General features: G+C 47.1%; 1 protein-coding gene across 6 annotated transcripts in view; it reads left to right on the top strand.

The window, feature by feature from the left end:
- STEAP3 (STEAP3 metalloreductase) overlaps nt 1-13055 on the top strand; it is a 28072-nt gene extending 15017 nt beyond the window's left edge. For 5 of the 6 annotated variants that reach the window (XM_027817015.2, XM_055717919.1, XM_027816968.2 and 2 more), the window contains exons 2-5: nt 133-616; nt 1086-1613; nt 3193-3357; nt 9581-13055. In XM_027817015.2, the coding sequence (XP_027672816.1) occupies nt 134-616; nt 1086-1613; nt 3193-3357; nt 9581-9871 (1467 nt within the window). In that variant the 5' untranslated portion in view covers nt 133 and the 3' untranslated portion in view covers nt 9872-13055. The remainder of the gene's footprint in view (nt 1-132; nt 617-1085; nt 1614-3192; nt 3358-9580) is intronic. The other variant, XM_014283493.3, reaches the window with a different exon arrangement.
- The last annotated feature ends 4472 nt before the right edge of the window (nt 13056-17527 follow it).

Raw genomic sequence — 17527 nt, 5'->3', positions numbered from 1 at the left:
ACTGGGACCAAAACCACTTGCACTTCTGTTCAAATGGCCTGAGTGGCATTCTTCCCCACGACTGTGGATGTGCTCTGGGTCTCTGTGAAAGTTTCACAGTGGACTTACATTTCCCCTTGTTTTTCTTACCAGGATGTCCAGAGGAGACATGGCCAAACCCCTCCTGGGCCATCGGAGCATGGAGGGTGACCCCAGCAGCATGCCAGCGGCCGGCCGCACCATCGGGGTGCTGGGGAGCGGGGACTTTGCGCGGTCGTTGGCCATCCGCCTGGTGTGCTCCGGGTTCAAGGTGGTGGTTGGCAGCCGCAACCCGAAGCGAAAAGCCAGCCTCTTCCCTTCTGCGGCAGAAGTCACCTTCCAGGCTGAGGCGGTGAAGAAGACGGACATCATTTTTGTGGCAGTTTTCAGGGAACATTACTCCACCCTCTGTGACCTGGCTGATGTGCTGGTGGGCAAGATCCTGGTGGACGTTAGTAACAACACCGAGATCAACCATCACAAAGAATCCAATGCCGAGTACTTGGCTTCCCTGTTCCCAGCCTGCACCGTGGTCAAGGGGTTTAACGTGGTTTCTGCGTGGACGCTGCAGTCAGGTGCCAGGGATGGAAATAAGCAGGTATTGTTCTCTTCTGACAAGGGCCAAATCCCAACTGTTTCAGCAGCTGAGGTCTGGCAGCACCAGCAAATGGCCTTAGGCTCCAGGAGCTGGGGTCCAAGGGCTGGCCGTGGCATCCAGAGACTGCCCCATAGCTTCTGGGTTTCTCGGCTCAGAAATGAAGCGCCCTCACTTGCTTCGCGCTTTGTGTAGTCTTTGGGGCCTCTCCCTAAGTGAGAAGTATTATTTAATTATAGTCTGTTTATCTAAACACAGCCAGTAAAACAAACTGGTGGTGCACACATGAAAGGAAACCTGTCCAGGAGAGACATCTTCGGCAGCCATGGTAAATCCCCGTCAGAAAGCCTGCCAGGAAGCATGATGCTCACTGGAACAATGTAGGCTCCCTTTAGCACAGCATTCCTCCCGACACACTCGTTCCCAGCAGCCTGATCTCTCTGCCCTGTGTGTATCTCTCTGTTCATTGCAGGTTCTGATTTGCTCAAATAACCAAGAAGCCAAGCGCACTGTAGCAGAAATTGCTCAAGTCATGGGATTCACCCCTGTGGACATGGGCTGCATGTCATCAGCCTGTGAGATTGAGAACATTCCCCTGCGCCTCTTGCCAGCCTGGAAAATCCCCATCTTTTTGGCATTGGGGCTCTTTCTTTGCTTCTTCACTTACAACCTGATCCGGCAGGTCATCCACCCTTACATCAGGGAACAGAAGAACAAGTTGTACAAGATCCCCATTGAGGTGGTCAACACAACGCTGCCTTGTGTGGCCTACGTCATGCTCTCTCTTGTCTACCTGCCCGGGGTGCTGGCAGCCTGCTCCCAGCTCTACTATGGCACCAAATACAGGCGCTTTCCAGACTGGCTTGACCAGTGGCTCCAGCACCGAAAGCAGATCGGGCTCCTCAGCTTCTTCTGTGCAGCTTTGCATGCCGTGTACAGCTTCTGCCTGCCCATGCGCCGCTCCCACCGCTACCAACTAATCGAGACAGCCGTCAAGCAGGTAACGTGGTCGCTTTTCAGGTCAGCACCTGTAGCGATGATCTACGCACATCCAGGTGTCGGGTAGCAGGCTTAATGTCTTGGCTTTTGCACTCACTTTCCAAAGCACGTGTGGGACAGACAGTGGGAATAAGCTGTTATCGGTATGAGCCCTTCCTCCGTGGTGCAGCCGCGCCACGCATGCCAGGCATGCACCCATCCGCATGAGGACCAGCTATCTTGGCAGGAGGTTGCCCATGCATTCACAGCCAGGGCTAGAATCGAACTTCCCCGTGCCATTGCTCCCCAGAAGCACAGACAAGCCTTTGCAACCAACTTTGCCCAGCACCTGGTGTGCCTGAGACTAAGCCAGAGGCAGGAAGAATGCCAGGAGAGGAAAAATCCAGTGGTGGAGGGAGCAAAGTTCCCCTCCACCTTTCTCCCTAGATTTTGGGAGGTCCTTGTTTACTCGCGCTGATGTTCACAGTAGGCTGCCTGCTGCAGTGACCAAGCCGTAACCCGGCGGGTTTGTTTTGTAGAAGCCGTGTCCTCCTCACAGTGTGCCTCCAGGAGTTTAACAAAATGATGGCGAAGAACTGGTCATAGTCTAAGAGAACAAGGAGATGGAAAAGGACTTTTATTGCCCTACTGAGACTCTCAGCAGTGTTTATCCAATGTGAGATTGCTACCTTCAGGCAATTCAGCCAGCTCTGTAACTTGTCAGTGCCATGGGGAAATGTGATTCTGCCCTTCTGTCTCCTGGCTTCTTGCTGCTCCCCCCTGCTCCCTCCTGGGATGGCACACGCTTCATACGGTTGAGTGGAGAACCTGATCAAGGAATTGCCCCACAACCCATCTGCTTTCTGTGCTGGGGTATTTGCCCGAGTGTTTCCAAATGGTTGTCCCCACAGAGAGGAGGAAAGGGGCCACGGGGGCAGAGGGGAGCAGGATGGCTGGTTTCGGCAGCAGTGCCTGTTCAAAGCATCCATCAGACAACATCCACAGCCTCTCAGCTCCAGCCTTGAGCAGGTCCTTCTCAATTGCCACGGCAGGCATCCTGTGTTCATTTCCCCTCTACCTCCTGTTTTCTAGCAACATCTTTGTTTAGTAAATTAAACCCATTTAATGGGCTAGAGAGGACAGTTCTAAATGTTCCTCTTTGCCATGCAGGATGAAACCCATCTTCCCTTCCATTAGCATGAACAATTTCCCCCCTAAATGCACTTAAAACAAAGGTTATTAGGAGACTACTGCATATTCAAGCATCTGTATTTGTTTTCATGGCTTTAAACTGACTTCTCATTCTAATTATCTTTCCAAATGCGACTTTGGGGCCTGCTGCTGTGGTTACTGGCTGTGGGAGCTGAGAGCGTTCAGCAGTTCTTCCCAGCAGGCTTCACATCAGGTCTAGCTTTGGCCAAATGGCAGTGGGATAAAAGAAGATTTCCACACCTCTCAAATAGGCAAATAGTGCTGGAGTTGTGAACAGGACCCAGTGTTCATCCAGGAAACCTGCTTCCAAAACCCAAACAAATACAGATAAAATTCAGTTCCCCTATACCTAAGCGCTCTGTTGTAACAAACCTTCGTTGTCATGCCAGGCTGTGGAGAAGAAGATGAATGTCTGGGTAGAGGAGGAAGTCTGGAGGATGGAGATTTATATCTCTGTTGGAATAATTGCCCTGGGCTTGCTGTCGTTACTTGCCATCACTTCACTTCCATCCATCGCAAACTCTCTCAACTGGAGGGAATTCAGTTTCGTTCAGGTAAAGTTGACATTTGCCGATGCCAGAGAGCGTTTTTGCACTCAGGCCCTTTCGCAGGCCACGGAGGGCAGGGGTTGACCTGCCATCCCAGTACAGCCCTGCTGCGGCACAATGACTGCAAGCTGTGCACTGGTGCCAGGGCAAACCCTGCCACTCCACAGCTCCCTGTGCAGCCCGGAGCCACGGCCCCTGGCCGGGAGGTGACACCGAGCAGTGACAGTGGGGCAGCAGGCTGTGCTGTGTGCCGGGGGCCGCTGCTCTCAGGGCTTGCCCTGTCTGCAAGGGGTGCTTCTCTCGGGGGGAAGGGAAAATGCAGCCTGTCATGGGCAGGCATTGCAGGAGGGAGTCTTTAATGTCTTGCCTGAAGTTCTTTCTCACCCTGCATTTAGCAGCATTAGTTAGAGATCCTGAGAAAAATTCAGCCTGGGCTTTGCCTGTGTGACACCCCTATGCAGAGTCCTCTCCCTCTCGCTTGGTGCCCAGGAGCTGCACTGCTCTTCACAGCTAAAAACCTCCCCAGGTCACACAAGGTAGAAAGGCAGAAAGCCTGGGGGTCATTTTGAGAGGGCAGGGTTGTTCACTTTCGTGGGCAAGATCTCCCTTGGAGCTGGTCGCGTGCCCATCACGCACGATGTGTTGGAGCTGCTGTGGGGAGTTTGCACGTGGCCAGGGAGGGCAGGCAGGTAACCTGCCATGGAGACGGCTGGCTGCGGGACATGCCTCTGCCCTTGCATTTCAGGGAGAGTGACCTTCTGAAAAAGAAAGCACCTGGGAGGACAGTGCAGGGGAAGGTCAGGCTTGGCAGAGCTGGCATGCACCCAAATATTCAACAGGCAGGTTCAAAAAGGCTTAAACTGGTCTATAAAATGCCAGAGCCCAAGAAGCACAGAGAACTGGGTATGCTTTCAATGATAAGTCCATGTCTGATTCTAAAAAGTGCATTAGGAATGTAATTTTCCTTTCTCCAAAGTCATTCAGCAGTTTAGGAGCCTTCTTCCCACTTGCAGCAACGTCCAGGCTTCCAAGGGCCAAATTCCCTTGGTGACCCGAGTCCACCATGTGGGACATTCACAAACCCCAAATTTGGGGGCTGCAGCGTTCTCAGGGATGCACTTGGAGCCAGGCTTAGGGCTGAGTAACAGGGATAGCAGGGAATGGACTTCAAGTATTCCCTGCACATTAGAGCAGATTTTGAGGCCAAGTTCCACTCACCATGTCACTGTCATATCCCACAGCCCTAAAAAACCCTTGTTACTTGTGTCCCCTACCTCACTGCTGCTGAGCATGCACTAGGCTTCAAGTCCTGCTGCAGTGACCCCTGTGGCACCCTGACATGTGTGGGACCCCGACCCCTGCATAGCCTCCCTGTGCATCACATGGGTGCGCACCTGACCCTTCCAAAAGGGAAGGCAGGGTTTGGGGATGCGGAGGTGAATATCTTATCATCCAGCCCCTCCTGCTGAAGCTCTTCAGCAGCACGTAAATAATTCAATATTCATTAGAGCCTGCTCCCCCGCTTCTCCCGCAAATGCCCCAATCACCAAACGAGCAAGTCAGGTTTTGTCTTTTCTGCTCTCTTGCTGTGGGCTAGTGAGTAATTATTTACACTGAGTAGAAGACCCTCACCAGGAGAACTTGACCCCTAGAGATCATCCCTTGGGGAGAAGGGAGACCTGGCTTTAAACCTCCCTTTCAGACTGGACAATGGGAGCATATTCATTCTTGCCACCATCTCCTGGAGGGGGCTGCAGCTGCTGGGCTGTTGGATAAATCGATCTTGGCTTAGGCATCTCATACAGGAATCCCAAAAGAAGGGAAGTATGAAATAAATGAAGCTCCTTGGAGCTTGGAAGGAGGCTTTGAAACCCCCTGTAGTGCTGCCGTCTCCTACCAGTGCATGTAATGTGACTGTTGCATCTGCCCTTTGGGATCCGTTCCCATGCCTTTCCAAGGGGATGTCAGCCTGGGACTAGACAAATACATATTGGTCAGCTCCAAAATAGCTCTTGGCTGCCCCACACAGGAACGGTTCATGGCTTAGTTCATGGAAAGATATTCACACCTATTTTTGTCCACGTAGGATAAAGCATGACGGTGCAACAGGAGCTCCCAGCTGGTCACGTGCAGGAGAGGCACAGCTGGTGTTGTGCCCTGCTGCGGAAGCAGAATGCAAAAAGAGCAGGTTACAGATCTCCTAGCATGTTAGCTTCTGCTTGTGTGGGGTTTTTTTAATGAGGACTCTTAAATTATTTACTCTCCAATAAGTTGGTGATGCCTTTCTTGAGGAAATTACGAGCAGATAAAGCTACGGCTCCTGGGCTCCAGAGGTTAACATTCATGTAACGCGGTGTGATCCTCCCTGAATTAATGCACAGCTGCACAATGTAAATACAAGGGGTGAAGCATGAGGCTGCTTTCTCAAATATTTGGGATGTCTAGCACTTGACCCTTTTACAGCGCATCAGAGGCATCGTGGCTTCCCGTGCCTGGGAACAGTGAAAGAGGGGGAATGCGAAGCACAGCCACCCCAGCCAGGTGTCTTCCAGAAAATGCAGCAATTTGTTGCTGTCTCACTAGAACTGGCTGATGTGTTTGAGAGATCCTGTACCAAAAGCTCATCTAAGAGAGGGCTAGGGCTTGTTACAAATTCAGGAGCCACTTTAGTCCCCTCCTTAACCGGAGCTTCTCAATGACATTTTCCAGCAACAGTGTATGCACCTGTATTAGTGTCACGGGATACTGCCACGCTCTTAAAATACCCATCTGTTGCCTGACAGGCCAAAAATCCTGTTTGGATTGTTGCTAAGGTTTGAGAAAAAAAAACAGTTAATTTTTATAGTAGTTCCTGCACATATACAGATTTCAATTAAATATAGTTAAATTGGATACACAGTTCCCCTTACATGTCCAGTTTTGATTAACAGAAAATGTACAGGATCTGGACAATGGATAAGTGGAACGATTTGTATGCAATTCAACTTATAGGAGACATTTTTAATATTCCGCAGTGATTTACAAATCCACTCTAATTGGCTGAGAAGTAAAAATGTGTATGATTGCCTTTACCTTCCCGTCCTGAGAAGTCCTCCTGGAATTTCTTGTTTGAATTGACCTGGTTTCCTTCTTAGCTCATGTATCACAAGATATAAAGAATCTGTCATCAGACCTTTTCTAACCCTTCTGTCGATGAAGTGTGAGCCAGAGTCACTGCCACGGAGCTAATGACTTCACAGGACTAACGGCAGCAGAAGTCAGAAATATATCTGGGTCAGGAAGGGGCTGTTTGCTTTGGATGCTGCCCAGAGATTTCCAAATGCGCCACATGCAAGTGAATCACCTTTGGTGATGGATCACAGGGAGCCTCACGGACACCAAGGACATGGGGGAGATATGAGTTATTACAGAATAGAAAATAATGTGCAAAGCCTGCGTTAGGAAGATACCGTTTTCACACAGCCACCTTTCAGAGGGCTTTAACACCTTATGTGGGTGGTGGCCTCACATTCCTCATGCTGTGACAGTGCAAAGGAAACCTTTGCCCCTGTTTAAAACAAAAACCCAAAAAATTTTCCTAGCCAGAAACTGCATTGAGAGGGTAAACAAGAACAGAGCTTCAAAACTGGTAGCAGGGCTAAGCACGCTGGCAAACCAGCCACCCCGGGGTGCTCAGCAGGCTCTGCATTGTGCTATGCTGGGCAGATACTGAGCTGTAGATACTGAACCAAGCTGACATCAGGAAAACTTCTGGGGTTTGTGCCCTTACAGACCAACCTGTACCCAGCTGACAGCTTGCCTGGGGGGTGCAGCCACAGGGCGCTGCTGACCACAGGTCCTTCAGCCAGCAGCACCATCCGGGCCCACCCCAGGCACCCCCAGCTCTCACCAGACAGCCCCTCATTTGTGTTAGAAGCGGATCAGACCATTGCTGCTGTCTGAGGAGCTGCCAGTGCCGTTTCCAGCCTCTGGCAGCTTATCCACGTGGGTTTTGCCAATTAGCTTTTTTGTTCCATGTGCCCCGCTATCCGCACACAAAGGTGGGTCACTGAGCGCCTGTGATGGTTTGTCACCTTTTGTCCTACTAATTTCTCCCCCAGTACCAGCAGCAGCTGCAAGAGAAACTGTAGAGGAACAAACTAATTACCTCCAGCTCTGACACGTCTGCCATGCACAGAGCCCTGCTCTGGCTGGCTCTGAAAGCACCCTCTGCTCAGGGCAGGCAGTGTTTGCTGCCCTCAGACTTCACTCTGTCCCCTTTCCCCCTACCCTGCTTTACATCTCTGCTCTTCCAGATGAGTCACAGTCTCGTACTTCCAACCTTTTGCCACCCAATGATTTTCTTTGCCTGTTGATAAGAAGCTCAGAGTTGGTAAAAGATGGATAAGCTATAGGTCAGGTCCTGCTGTTATGTTCAGCTGTGATCATGGCATACTGCAGCAAACTCCTCCCTAATTTTCCAAGTGAAACCAATCTTCACCTCGTTTGGGTTTGTTGCTTGTTACCACTTTGGTTTAGGAATCAGACGTGGCTTCTGGTAAGGACAGCTGTCCCTGGAAGAAAGGCTGGATGTGGGGATGCACACATGACCGAGGTTCAGCTCACAGCTCTGCTCCTGATTCCTGGCACAGCCTCGAGTAATGCTCAGCTGTAACAGAGCAGAGTTCCCTACCTTGGCAGGGAGTTGTACAGGGTGAAATCTTGGCAGGACTCAGCGACACCCAGGTGACTGCTGGATAGGTGCTGTGAAGTACCTAGACGTGGTAGTGCGTTTTAGAGCTCTCCTCCCCTCCCCTGCCCAGTCCTCAGCTGCCTAAATAATCAGCTCTGAAGGTTAGAGGAGTTTTTGTCTAGTTTGTTGGTAACAACATGGTACATTTTTAAAAGTTGTCTGGGTTTTTAGTTTCCCAGCAATCAAAAATAGGAAGGGATGCTTTGAATTGTTCTTCAGCTGAGATTATTTTTTCAGAAGAAAATGATGAGTCCTTCCTCCTGTCTTGCCCTGATCCCTTATTTCTCTGCTGTGTCCTCTTTCTAAACATGCCTTGAGGAAGACCGTGTTTCTTGCTGATCCAGATCTGACTAGCTGCACCAAGCCAGATACTTTGACATGTAGAGACTTCCTTCCCTACGTTAGGGATAGCAGCAGCAAAATTTTCCCTGTCTATGCATCTTGAAATGCTGTTGTTATTGCAGACTTAGACCAGGCATTCAAAGTAGGGCAGCAGAGCAATATTCTACACCTGTGCTTTTCTTTGAAAATACAGCAGCAAAGGCTTGTACTCAAGATGCCTCCGGGATCGAGCGCCCGGCTCCTGCTGAGGAGCTGGCAAGCTCAGGAGCCACCACCTCTGATGCTGGCAGGAAAATACCAGTGAGGGGACCACAGTTTAAAACCCCTCTTGTGAGCAACCCTCAGAGGGAGCTGGAAATATTCAGGCAAAATACTGTCTCTGTGGGTGCTTGGGAGCCATGATCTCAGCTGAAAATGGGGAAGTTCTTTGTCTGCAGAACAGGAGGTGGGTTCTTGCTGCCTCCCTGAGTGACTAAAGAGCTCTTGACTCCCCATTTAAAGGACTTGGTCCATCACATAGCCTGATGGTCTGGCTCATGAACCAACACAGATCTCTAGGACAGAGAAGGAAACCCTTCAGGGATGTTCCTCACCTCAGAACAGAGCACTTCTGTCTCTGCAATCTCATTTTCCTGTAGATGACAGCACCTGAAGGTGGCTTTCCTTACAGCTTCACCAACTTCTGATGGTGCCAATTGCTGGTCCAGAGCCACGATGCTGATGCTTCACCCAGTCGGCCAGCAGCCTTTTGCCAGCCAGGGCCCAGCAGGCAGGGGAGCTGGCAGCTGCAGCTGGGGACGAACATTTGCGAGCTGCCTGCGGTGACGGTGACAGTGACGTGCTCGGCAGGGGCTGGGGGCTGCTGCTTTGCATGGAGGCAGGAGCCCACCTCTCAGCCGAGTTGGCAGCATCTTCCGGGAAACTCCTGCTGAGATTCTAATATCACACTTAACCTCTGATTAGAAAAAGAAAATGCAGCCTGGCACGTTACCCAGGAAAGGTTTCCAGTCACATGTTATTCTGGCTAAGAAATGCAGGAGTACTCATTGCTTTCTCTGTGCTATGTACACTTAGAAAATAGTGTAAAAAAAAATATAGAAAAATAGCCAAGTACAAGGTCCTCTGCTAACTGGCATGTGTTTCTTTTCCTTGTAGTCCACCCTTGGATTTATTGCCTTGGTAATCAGCACTCTGCACACACTCACATACGGATGGTCAAGGGCCTTTGATGAGAACCAGTACAAATTCTACCTGCCGCCAACCTACACCCTCACGCTGCTCGTCCCGTGTACTGTGATCCTAGCAAAAGTCATCTTCAGTTTGCCCTGCGTCCAGCAAAGACTTCTGCGAATCAGGAGGGGCTGGGAGAAGGGGAGATACGTGAAGTTTGTTCTGCCCAGCGCAACGGGGGAATATTCAAGCGGGGAGACCTCTAGCAACGTCTAACAGAGCCCTCGGCTGGGACACAATTTCAAAGCACTATCAACATTTCTATAAAGGTGTTTCTTTTTCTTAAATATATGTATGTTTTGGTATAATTGTGTTGTGGGTAAATAATAAAGTTTGGTGACTTTAGAAAATGGATAACCATGAAGCTAGTTTAGACAGTAGTAGTTAAATTATATTGCTGATTTGCTAGGACAATTATTGCCTTAAAAATGACTGTGAAAGCTGAGCTGGCAGCACTAATATACAAGGGAAACTGAGGGACTCTCTTAGATCAGTCATTTGAGGTGCTGGCTGGCAGCTCCTCAGACCAGTACTTCTCAGTTGCTTCCCTAGCTGCTCTCATGAATTGCAATGCCTTTTTTTTTTTTTTAATATGAAGTAGCACAGATTTTCTGGGTTTTGTGACCGCAAAGATATGCTGCCTCTTGAGTGTCTGGCTCAGTCAAGGCAGTGAGGTTTAGAAAAATGAATTGTCTCTGCTTTTGGTCTCCTCAGAGAACTCTATGGATAAGTAGGAAGAGCAATGTCCGTGTTATATAGCATCTGCAGATTTTACTAAAAGCATCCAAACCTGGCAGCAAGTCCAAGTATACCTGTTCTCTCAAATACATACAGCACTTCTGGTCCTGTAAACTGTGCCTGATGCACCTTTATAAGCTATAGAAATAAAGCACTTTTCCCAGCAGCATAAAAAGCATTTGGAGAGATGTCCCTAACATCACTTGTCTGGTCTGCACGGCTGGCTCCGAGATTGCTGCTGCTGCTGCACATTCTCTGTTTTACTAAGCCAAAGTTTCAAGCAGTATTCCATGGAAACAGAGCAAAGATAATTATCAGAAAGACCTGCTGTTTCACGAAATTACATGGAGAAAACTAAGGCCCTCCAGCTGGCCTTACAGCAAATCAAAGGGTGAAGCTTTTAGAAATCATCTGTCACCTGAACATGCCCATTTACACAGACAAAACAGCAGCTCTAAACCCATTGTTTTCACTAGCAATAATATCTTTGAATGGTCTTACAAAGGGATCAAAGAGTCTTGACTGCAATATAAAAATACAGCAGTTGTACATTTTGGGCACAGTCCTTCATTGCTTTTCTCCTTAAAAAGTCACTTGCTAGATCACAAAGCAGGTAGCAAATGCTGTTCTGACTTCACTCACACTTTGGATAAGGTACAGGGCAATGAAGATTTCTGTCCTAATTTAATTTTCCAACTGTCACTTTCTATGCCTTCAAGCTGTTACTCTTGATCAGAATAATTGTCTAGGTTTTGGACATCCAAATCACCAAACAGAGAACAGACAACCATTCACAAAAGCTCATTTGAGCAATCGGGATGACACGAGCAGTCTACCTCAGTCAGGTCAGATAGAAGGACACAGCTGTAACAGCCTCTTTTTCCTACAGTTAAGCAAAACCCACCACTTCATGTTCAGTATTGCTTTGAAAAACAACAGCTGTCAGCATCAGATGAGGTACAGTTTGTGGCACCAGTACGTACTTTTACTGGACCAGTTCACAGAAGGGGGGGGGGGGGGGGGGGGGGCAACATCAACCTTGGGGTGCATAAGCCTTTCTACAAGCCAACATTGCTTCTGTAACATGAACGGTTTCTGCACAGACCGTTCTAAGAATTCCCTGTTTAGCCTCAAATAACAAAGTGAGTAATATTCTCCAAGCATTGCTTACAGTGCCAGTGATGATACTGAGGGATTTCTGCTTTTGCCTAAGGCATACAGTAGTCCCAACACCGCTTCCTTTCACTGAACAGAAGGACATCAGCATGAGGGAAAAGCCTAGATTTCATAATCAGCTGGGTTTTTTTGGTTCGTGGGGTTTTTTTGGCAACATGGGGAAGTTACCATGCTTTCCCACTGTCCCCTTCATAAAGTCATGGTTATTCAGGTTTCCCCATCCACCTCCACAACCTAGTCCAGATCAGCACCTGATCAAATCACTCACCAAGCAGATTGATTACGCAGCACTATTTATTTGTGGCTGAATGGTAGGTTATGTTTCTGCATGGCTTTGAGACAGTTTCACCTGAGCATAATTCCACCCACTCCAGTTTAACTCATCCTTGAGGAAAAACTGGATTCAGCAAGCTTGTTCTTTTAGTCTTCCATTTCACAGAAAGTCAACATCAAGCAAAGTCAACATAAAAGCACCCAGTCTGCACATTTTTTTCTCGTTGCAATAGTGTATTCCAGTGCCTCTTTTTCCCACCTAAGCTTCTCTTCACATCTTTAGGTCAGACAAGACTACTGCCTGGCGGAAAAAAAAACCGAAAAAAAAAAAAAGAGGATTACAAGGCAGGGAAAGAACATCACACAGGCTTGCAGGATTTTGTCTTCAAGGGGCAAGGTGTGGTTTTATTGTGGGCACTGCAAGGTTGAAGACTCGCCTTTCTGAAGTAAGGTTTGCACCTTTGCTTTGTTTACATGACTTTCGTGCCCACATATTCTTTCCTATCGATGGCAAAGGGACAGTTTTCACGAGCAGAAGCAGAGTCAGGCACCCAGACCTAACCTGAGGAGCTGGCTCCGTTAGTGAGTCAGCATGGTGCCCTTCAGATGGACACAGGCCCAGATGGACGGACGAGCCAGCTCAAACTCCCCACAGCTACTGCAGCTCCACGGCGTCTAAAAAAAGGCTGGTCAAGTGTCTCCAGGTAACGCCTGTGCCAACGTACTGTCAGCCAGTCACCATCCCTTTGAAAGACTGAAACGAATTAGTGTAAATGCAGAACAGCATTTCAAGTGGTGCCCTCTGTAGGCGTCTGGTCCTGAAACCCTTTGACACAACAGTTTTGAGTAATTTCTTCACATGGTGGAATGCTGAAAAGTAGTTTGAAGAATTTTTCAGTTATCTTTTCCTTACACTTTTTTTTGATGTGGGCAGGGGGTTCAGTGAGGTTAGCTTAAAATTTACCAATGAACCGGTTTTGTACTTGGAGTTTCTCCCTCTCTGTATATTTGTACACACATCCATATATATTATCGCAGAATATATAGCTGGAATGTAAATTTTTTATATTTTTATTTTCTGTATTGCCTACTATGTGCCTCTGGGATATGTAAGAACCAACTGAAAAGCTGTAAGAGTAAGCCCAGTTTTAATCACTGGCATCTGTAGTTATATAAAAGATATTCTGAACACGTCTATATAATTATAACAGAACTCGTTTGAGTCTTTTTTTTCTGTCCTCCCCCTAAACAATACCATTACCTTGATGGCAGTAGTAGTGTGATTATCTACAATTTAACCACTAGGAAATTAAGCCCACTACAGCCAGCAGCTGGTAGAGTCTCATTATCAAGGTAATAAGTGAAAATGATCATTGCAGTGACCCACGGTGCCAGGGTCTCAATTACAGAGTTCCTATGCATGTGGGAGGGCACAAGTGTGTACAGACATAAATTTCATTACAAGAGTGGTATTACACAGCACTTGTAGCACAGGATCAAACAAGCTTAATTCACTAAACAAAAAGTGCTGTTGATACAGAGTTCAAGGAAGAAGGAGTTCCAGATGAGGGTTTATGGGACTGGAAAGAAAAAGGGAGTTTTAATACTATCAATTTGTTCTCTGTTTCTTAAGTAACTTCTTCACAGAAGTGGCATGCCAGATCAACCAACTTCTGGATCTGCAGCACTGCATTTTAATGAGCTAATTTGTAAGTTGATTTTAATGAATTCATTTAAATTCCTGTGCTGAAGATTAACCTCTGCAGGTACAGTTCTCTCACTCCTTCTGTTTGATAATACAAGGCTTTTAACAGTACGATGGGTTTTTTGCTCTTCAGGGATTTACTTACAAAGTGATATATCAAACTACAGTTAAATCATTAGGGGGATGCACTTGCTTCAGCATCTCTATGCAATATATTTCCTCCAGTCTCTCCAAGATGGCCAGCACAGCAGCATCACCTACTACAATCGGCAACAAAAGCCTGGTGTTATCCTTGAGCTCAAAAGTTCACACACTGAGCTAGCAGGATCTGCAGACTGCGCCTCAGGTTGGAGGAACCAGATTTGTTACAGTAGGACGGTTTTCTTTTATCTGTTTATTGTGCCTTAATAAGCAGCATCGGTTTTGCAGAATTTCTGCTCAAGTTTTTTTCAGTGCAAGTCAGAACCATGCTTATTTTAAAGCTAAGCATACGATATACAGTAAGAAGATACCATCTATGATTAGGGATGGTTCTTAGCAAAGCGTGTGCAGGACTTTCATTATCAAAGACTAAAAATAACTGTTGTATGTGGCCAGTCAGGAGGATCACATGTTACAAGCCACAGTATTACTGGAACCTTTCAAAGACTTAAAGTGCTACTACTGCAGTCCTCCTAGAAAGATAATCTGCTTTAGATTTAGAAACCTCAGCACTGGAAGATCCACTACAGCTGCTGTTCAGCAGGTTAGTTAATCTTCTTATCAGTTTCCCATATCTGATACGCAATTAGCTAGCTTCAGCTGCCGCTGCTGCATGCCAGCCTGCTGGCTTAAAGAGCTGTCTATAATCAGATGTCTTCGTTTAAGTAGCTGTCTCATTCAGTGCTCTAGAAAAGTTGCTGTGCAAGACTCGAGTCTGCTTTCTGCAAAACCAGGTTTACTTGATTAAGGAGGGATGGGGCAGGGGAGCAGCGAGAGGAAATGGCCACGATACTAATTGCTACGATACAAGGCTTTCATTTCCAGCTTGGTGCTTTGACTCTAAAACCAACTGCTGTGCTCCAGTTGGATGGACACAAATATATGCACAGAGCCAAAGATGTGACGTCAAAGCCGTGGGAAAAACAGGCCAACACCACACTTCTCATTTTGAAAACCTCAGTTCACTGAAGAACAAAAGCTTCCCAAACTGGCCTTAAAGTGTATGTTCCCTGGGCTTCAGGTTAGAAAGCAGAATTAAACCTTCCCAAGACATGGAATAAGAACAGACGGCAGCAGTTCTTACAGTACATGCTGACATTCCTGGTACACCACACTAATCACCTGCCAGAGAGCAGAAATGGACATACAAAAGTAAATTCTTATACTGATCCGTCATACTAAGCTCTTGAATGTATTCATTATCAATTGAAACTCCAAACTTTTCTGGCTAGCTGCTTTCAGCCCACTACAAAGGAAAGAATATTGCTATCAGAGGGAGGATGCTAGCAAACAAAAGGTACAATCCATACTGATAAACAAAATATACTGATAAACCAAACAAAAGGTACAATCCATACTGATAAAAAATATCTCTACAGGAAGACGAAAGCTCTATGCCCCATACTGCATCAGCAGCCCAAACACCCACCTGGAGTGGGTGAGGAGTCTCCACTATCTGCCACGCACGCAATGCCTCTAGACAAGGTCCTGGTCCCCAGCAAAGCAGAAATGGGTGCTGTGCAGAAGGAAGAGAAGTGGGAATAACACCTCCCAAACAACCTGCATCATCATGCTGGCTGCACCCATGCACACTACCGTCTTCCCCTGCAGACAGCACAAGACTGCACAACTTGTAATCTCCCATGCATCCCCTCTGGATTGTGAATGGTATGTGAGGATTATAGTGATCATTCAGAATCAATAAGCAGTTCTCATACACAGCAAGCTGTGGTAAACCGCTAGCATGACACCAGTGCTACCATGCTAGAAGAAAGGAACTAAGCAGCAGCGCAAAACAGAAGGAAGGGAGAACTCAGATGACACAGGCTTTACCTGCCACTTCCCTCTCCTTGACAGACTTTCTGGCATCTGCAAGCGGCTGCAAGAAAAGTAACAGGAATCTCGGCAGAAAACTCTGTTGCACCTTGTCCCTGTATGCACACTTCAATCACTGACAGCGTAAAGCTGTGCACAGTGCTTGGGTTCAGGCTCTGAAACTCATACCTCACCACAGCTCAGGAAGCATGGCCCAGGGAACGCAGCGCCAGGTTCTCCTGAGCCCTTGCACTACAAGGAAGAAATAGTAGGAGCTTAGGGTCAGAAGCATGGAGGATACATTTGTTGTGTGTTTAAGCCGTGCTGCTGAAAATGTTTTGCTCTGCTTTGCGTGTGTGTCTGTTCTGGGTGGTTTTCCTTGTGTTCAAAAAAAATAGGCATACTTAAAGTCTACTTTACAAAACCTCAGCAAATTAACACTGATCTTTTCCAGACAATTCTTCAAATGAATGTTCTGCAAATGCCTCTTCACAGCATGCAAAGATTTAGATACGCTGGAAGTGGCTCTGCAAAGGATGCTCTCTAACAAGAGGAATTTAAGCACTGATACCAGTTCAATTTGCCGCTTTTTGATTTTAATATAAAAAGAAATACTTTCTGCAAGGAAAGATTCAGCTTTCATCACCAGAACCCTAGCGCAGACTTTGCAGGCTAAACCAATTCACAGATGAGCACTTCTCATAAACATTACATATTTCTTTGCTTACAGGTTCTGGAGAATGAAAGAACAGGCTGTGCTGACATCTGGTGGCTTTCTCTGCAGACAAAGACAGTTTATGGCAATAGGTCTTGGCTTTTCACTGCTTCCCCCCCCATTTCTGATACAACTTCCCTTGTTTCCTTCTAAGACACAAAGCATTATGATAAAAACATTTTTGTTGCCACTGACCAGTGGACAGTGCTGTCCTATACAAGTCCTCCTGTAAAGCAAGAAAAGATCCTTTGTTACGCAGTATAAGCGGCAATGTAGAAAAGGTCTCCTCTTTATTTCAAAGCATATTTCTTCATGAACAAAAAAAAAAGTGTACATTCACTGCCACAGGAACTGCTGCTATTGCATATCAGATGAGGTGCAAATCTAACCATTAAAGCACTGCAAATCAGCAGAGGTGGCAGCAAGGAGCAAAGGGAAGTGGCTGGGAAAACACGCACAGCTGCGCCTGTTTCTCTGAGTAGGAAAGCAGGTAGCAGGGAAAAGTCAATGTCCTGATAATATGAAAAGTAGCAAAGTTGCCTAATGGGCATCGTTGCTTGACTTAATCATTTGCAAACCTGTGTGCCAAGTAGTGCTACAAAAAGGAAGTCATGGAAGGAGGATTGGGTGCCAACCAGGAAGACTGTGCCCAGTCCAAACTGGTTAATAAGCAAAAATGTGCGCTTGTCTCAAGTATTTTTAATGGCTCCAGCCGGCTGCCGTTCCTCTGAAACCAAGATCCTATCAATCATATGAGGCCAGGAATGAGTACTGTATGTTCTGGGTTTTCATTCTTGATCTCTGGACACTCAGGATTTCTGTGGCTATTAGCTTCCAATACAGGACCCATGGATGTCCTGTCATGGCTGTGGTAACTCTTGGACTGTTACTTGCAAGCTCATTTCTAAGTAGTGATCTGTCAGGGGATGCGCTGAATACTCCCAGGGAATAAAAGAGGAACACCACAGCTCACAACATCTCTCTAGATCACCTTTAAGACAGAATGTTCACATCAAATAAAGCAGTTCCCCAACTTTAATGGTGATGCATATCAGATCTTTGAGGACTCCTTTGTCCCACTGGTCACTGTGAACATTTAACTCAGCTATCCACATCAGCAGTTTTCTCAGCTCTTGCTTCTTCAAGAGGCAACATAACTACTCCTGGACAGAAAAATACACAAGACTGTGTAATACACACCTTTGCATGCAGAAAGTATAACATGACAAAGCCAGAAAGACCAGGATGC

Source organism: Falco cherrug, chromosome 8 (assembly GCF_023634085.1).
Source record: "Falco cherrug isolate bFalChe1 chromosome 8, bFalChe1.pri, whole genome shotgun sequence".
Classification (NCBI taxonomy): domain Eukaryota; kingdom Metazoa; phylum Chordata; class Aves; order Falconiformes; family Falconidae; genus Falco; species Falco cherrug.
Note: the sequence above shows the minus strand (reverse complement) of the source record. Positions and strands in the feature narration are given on the sequence as shown.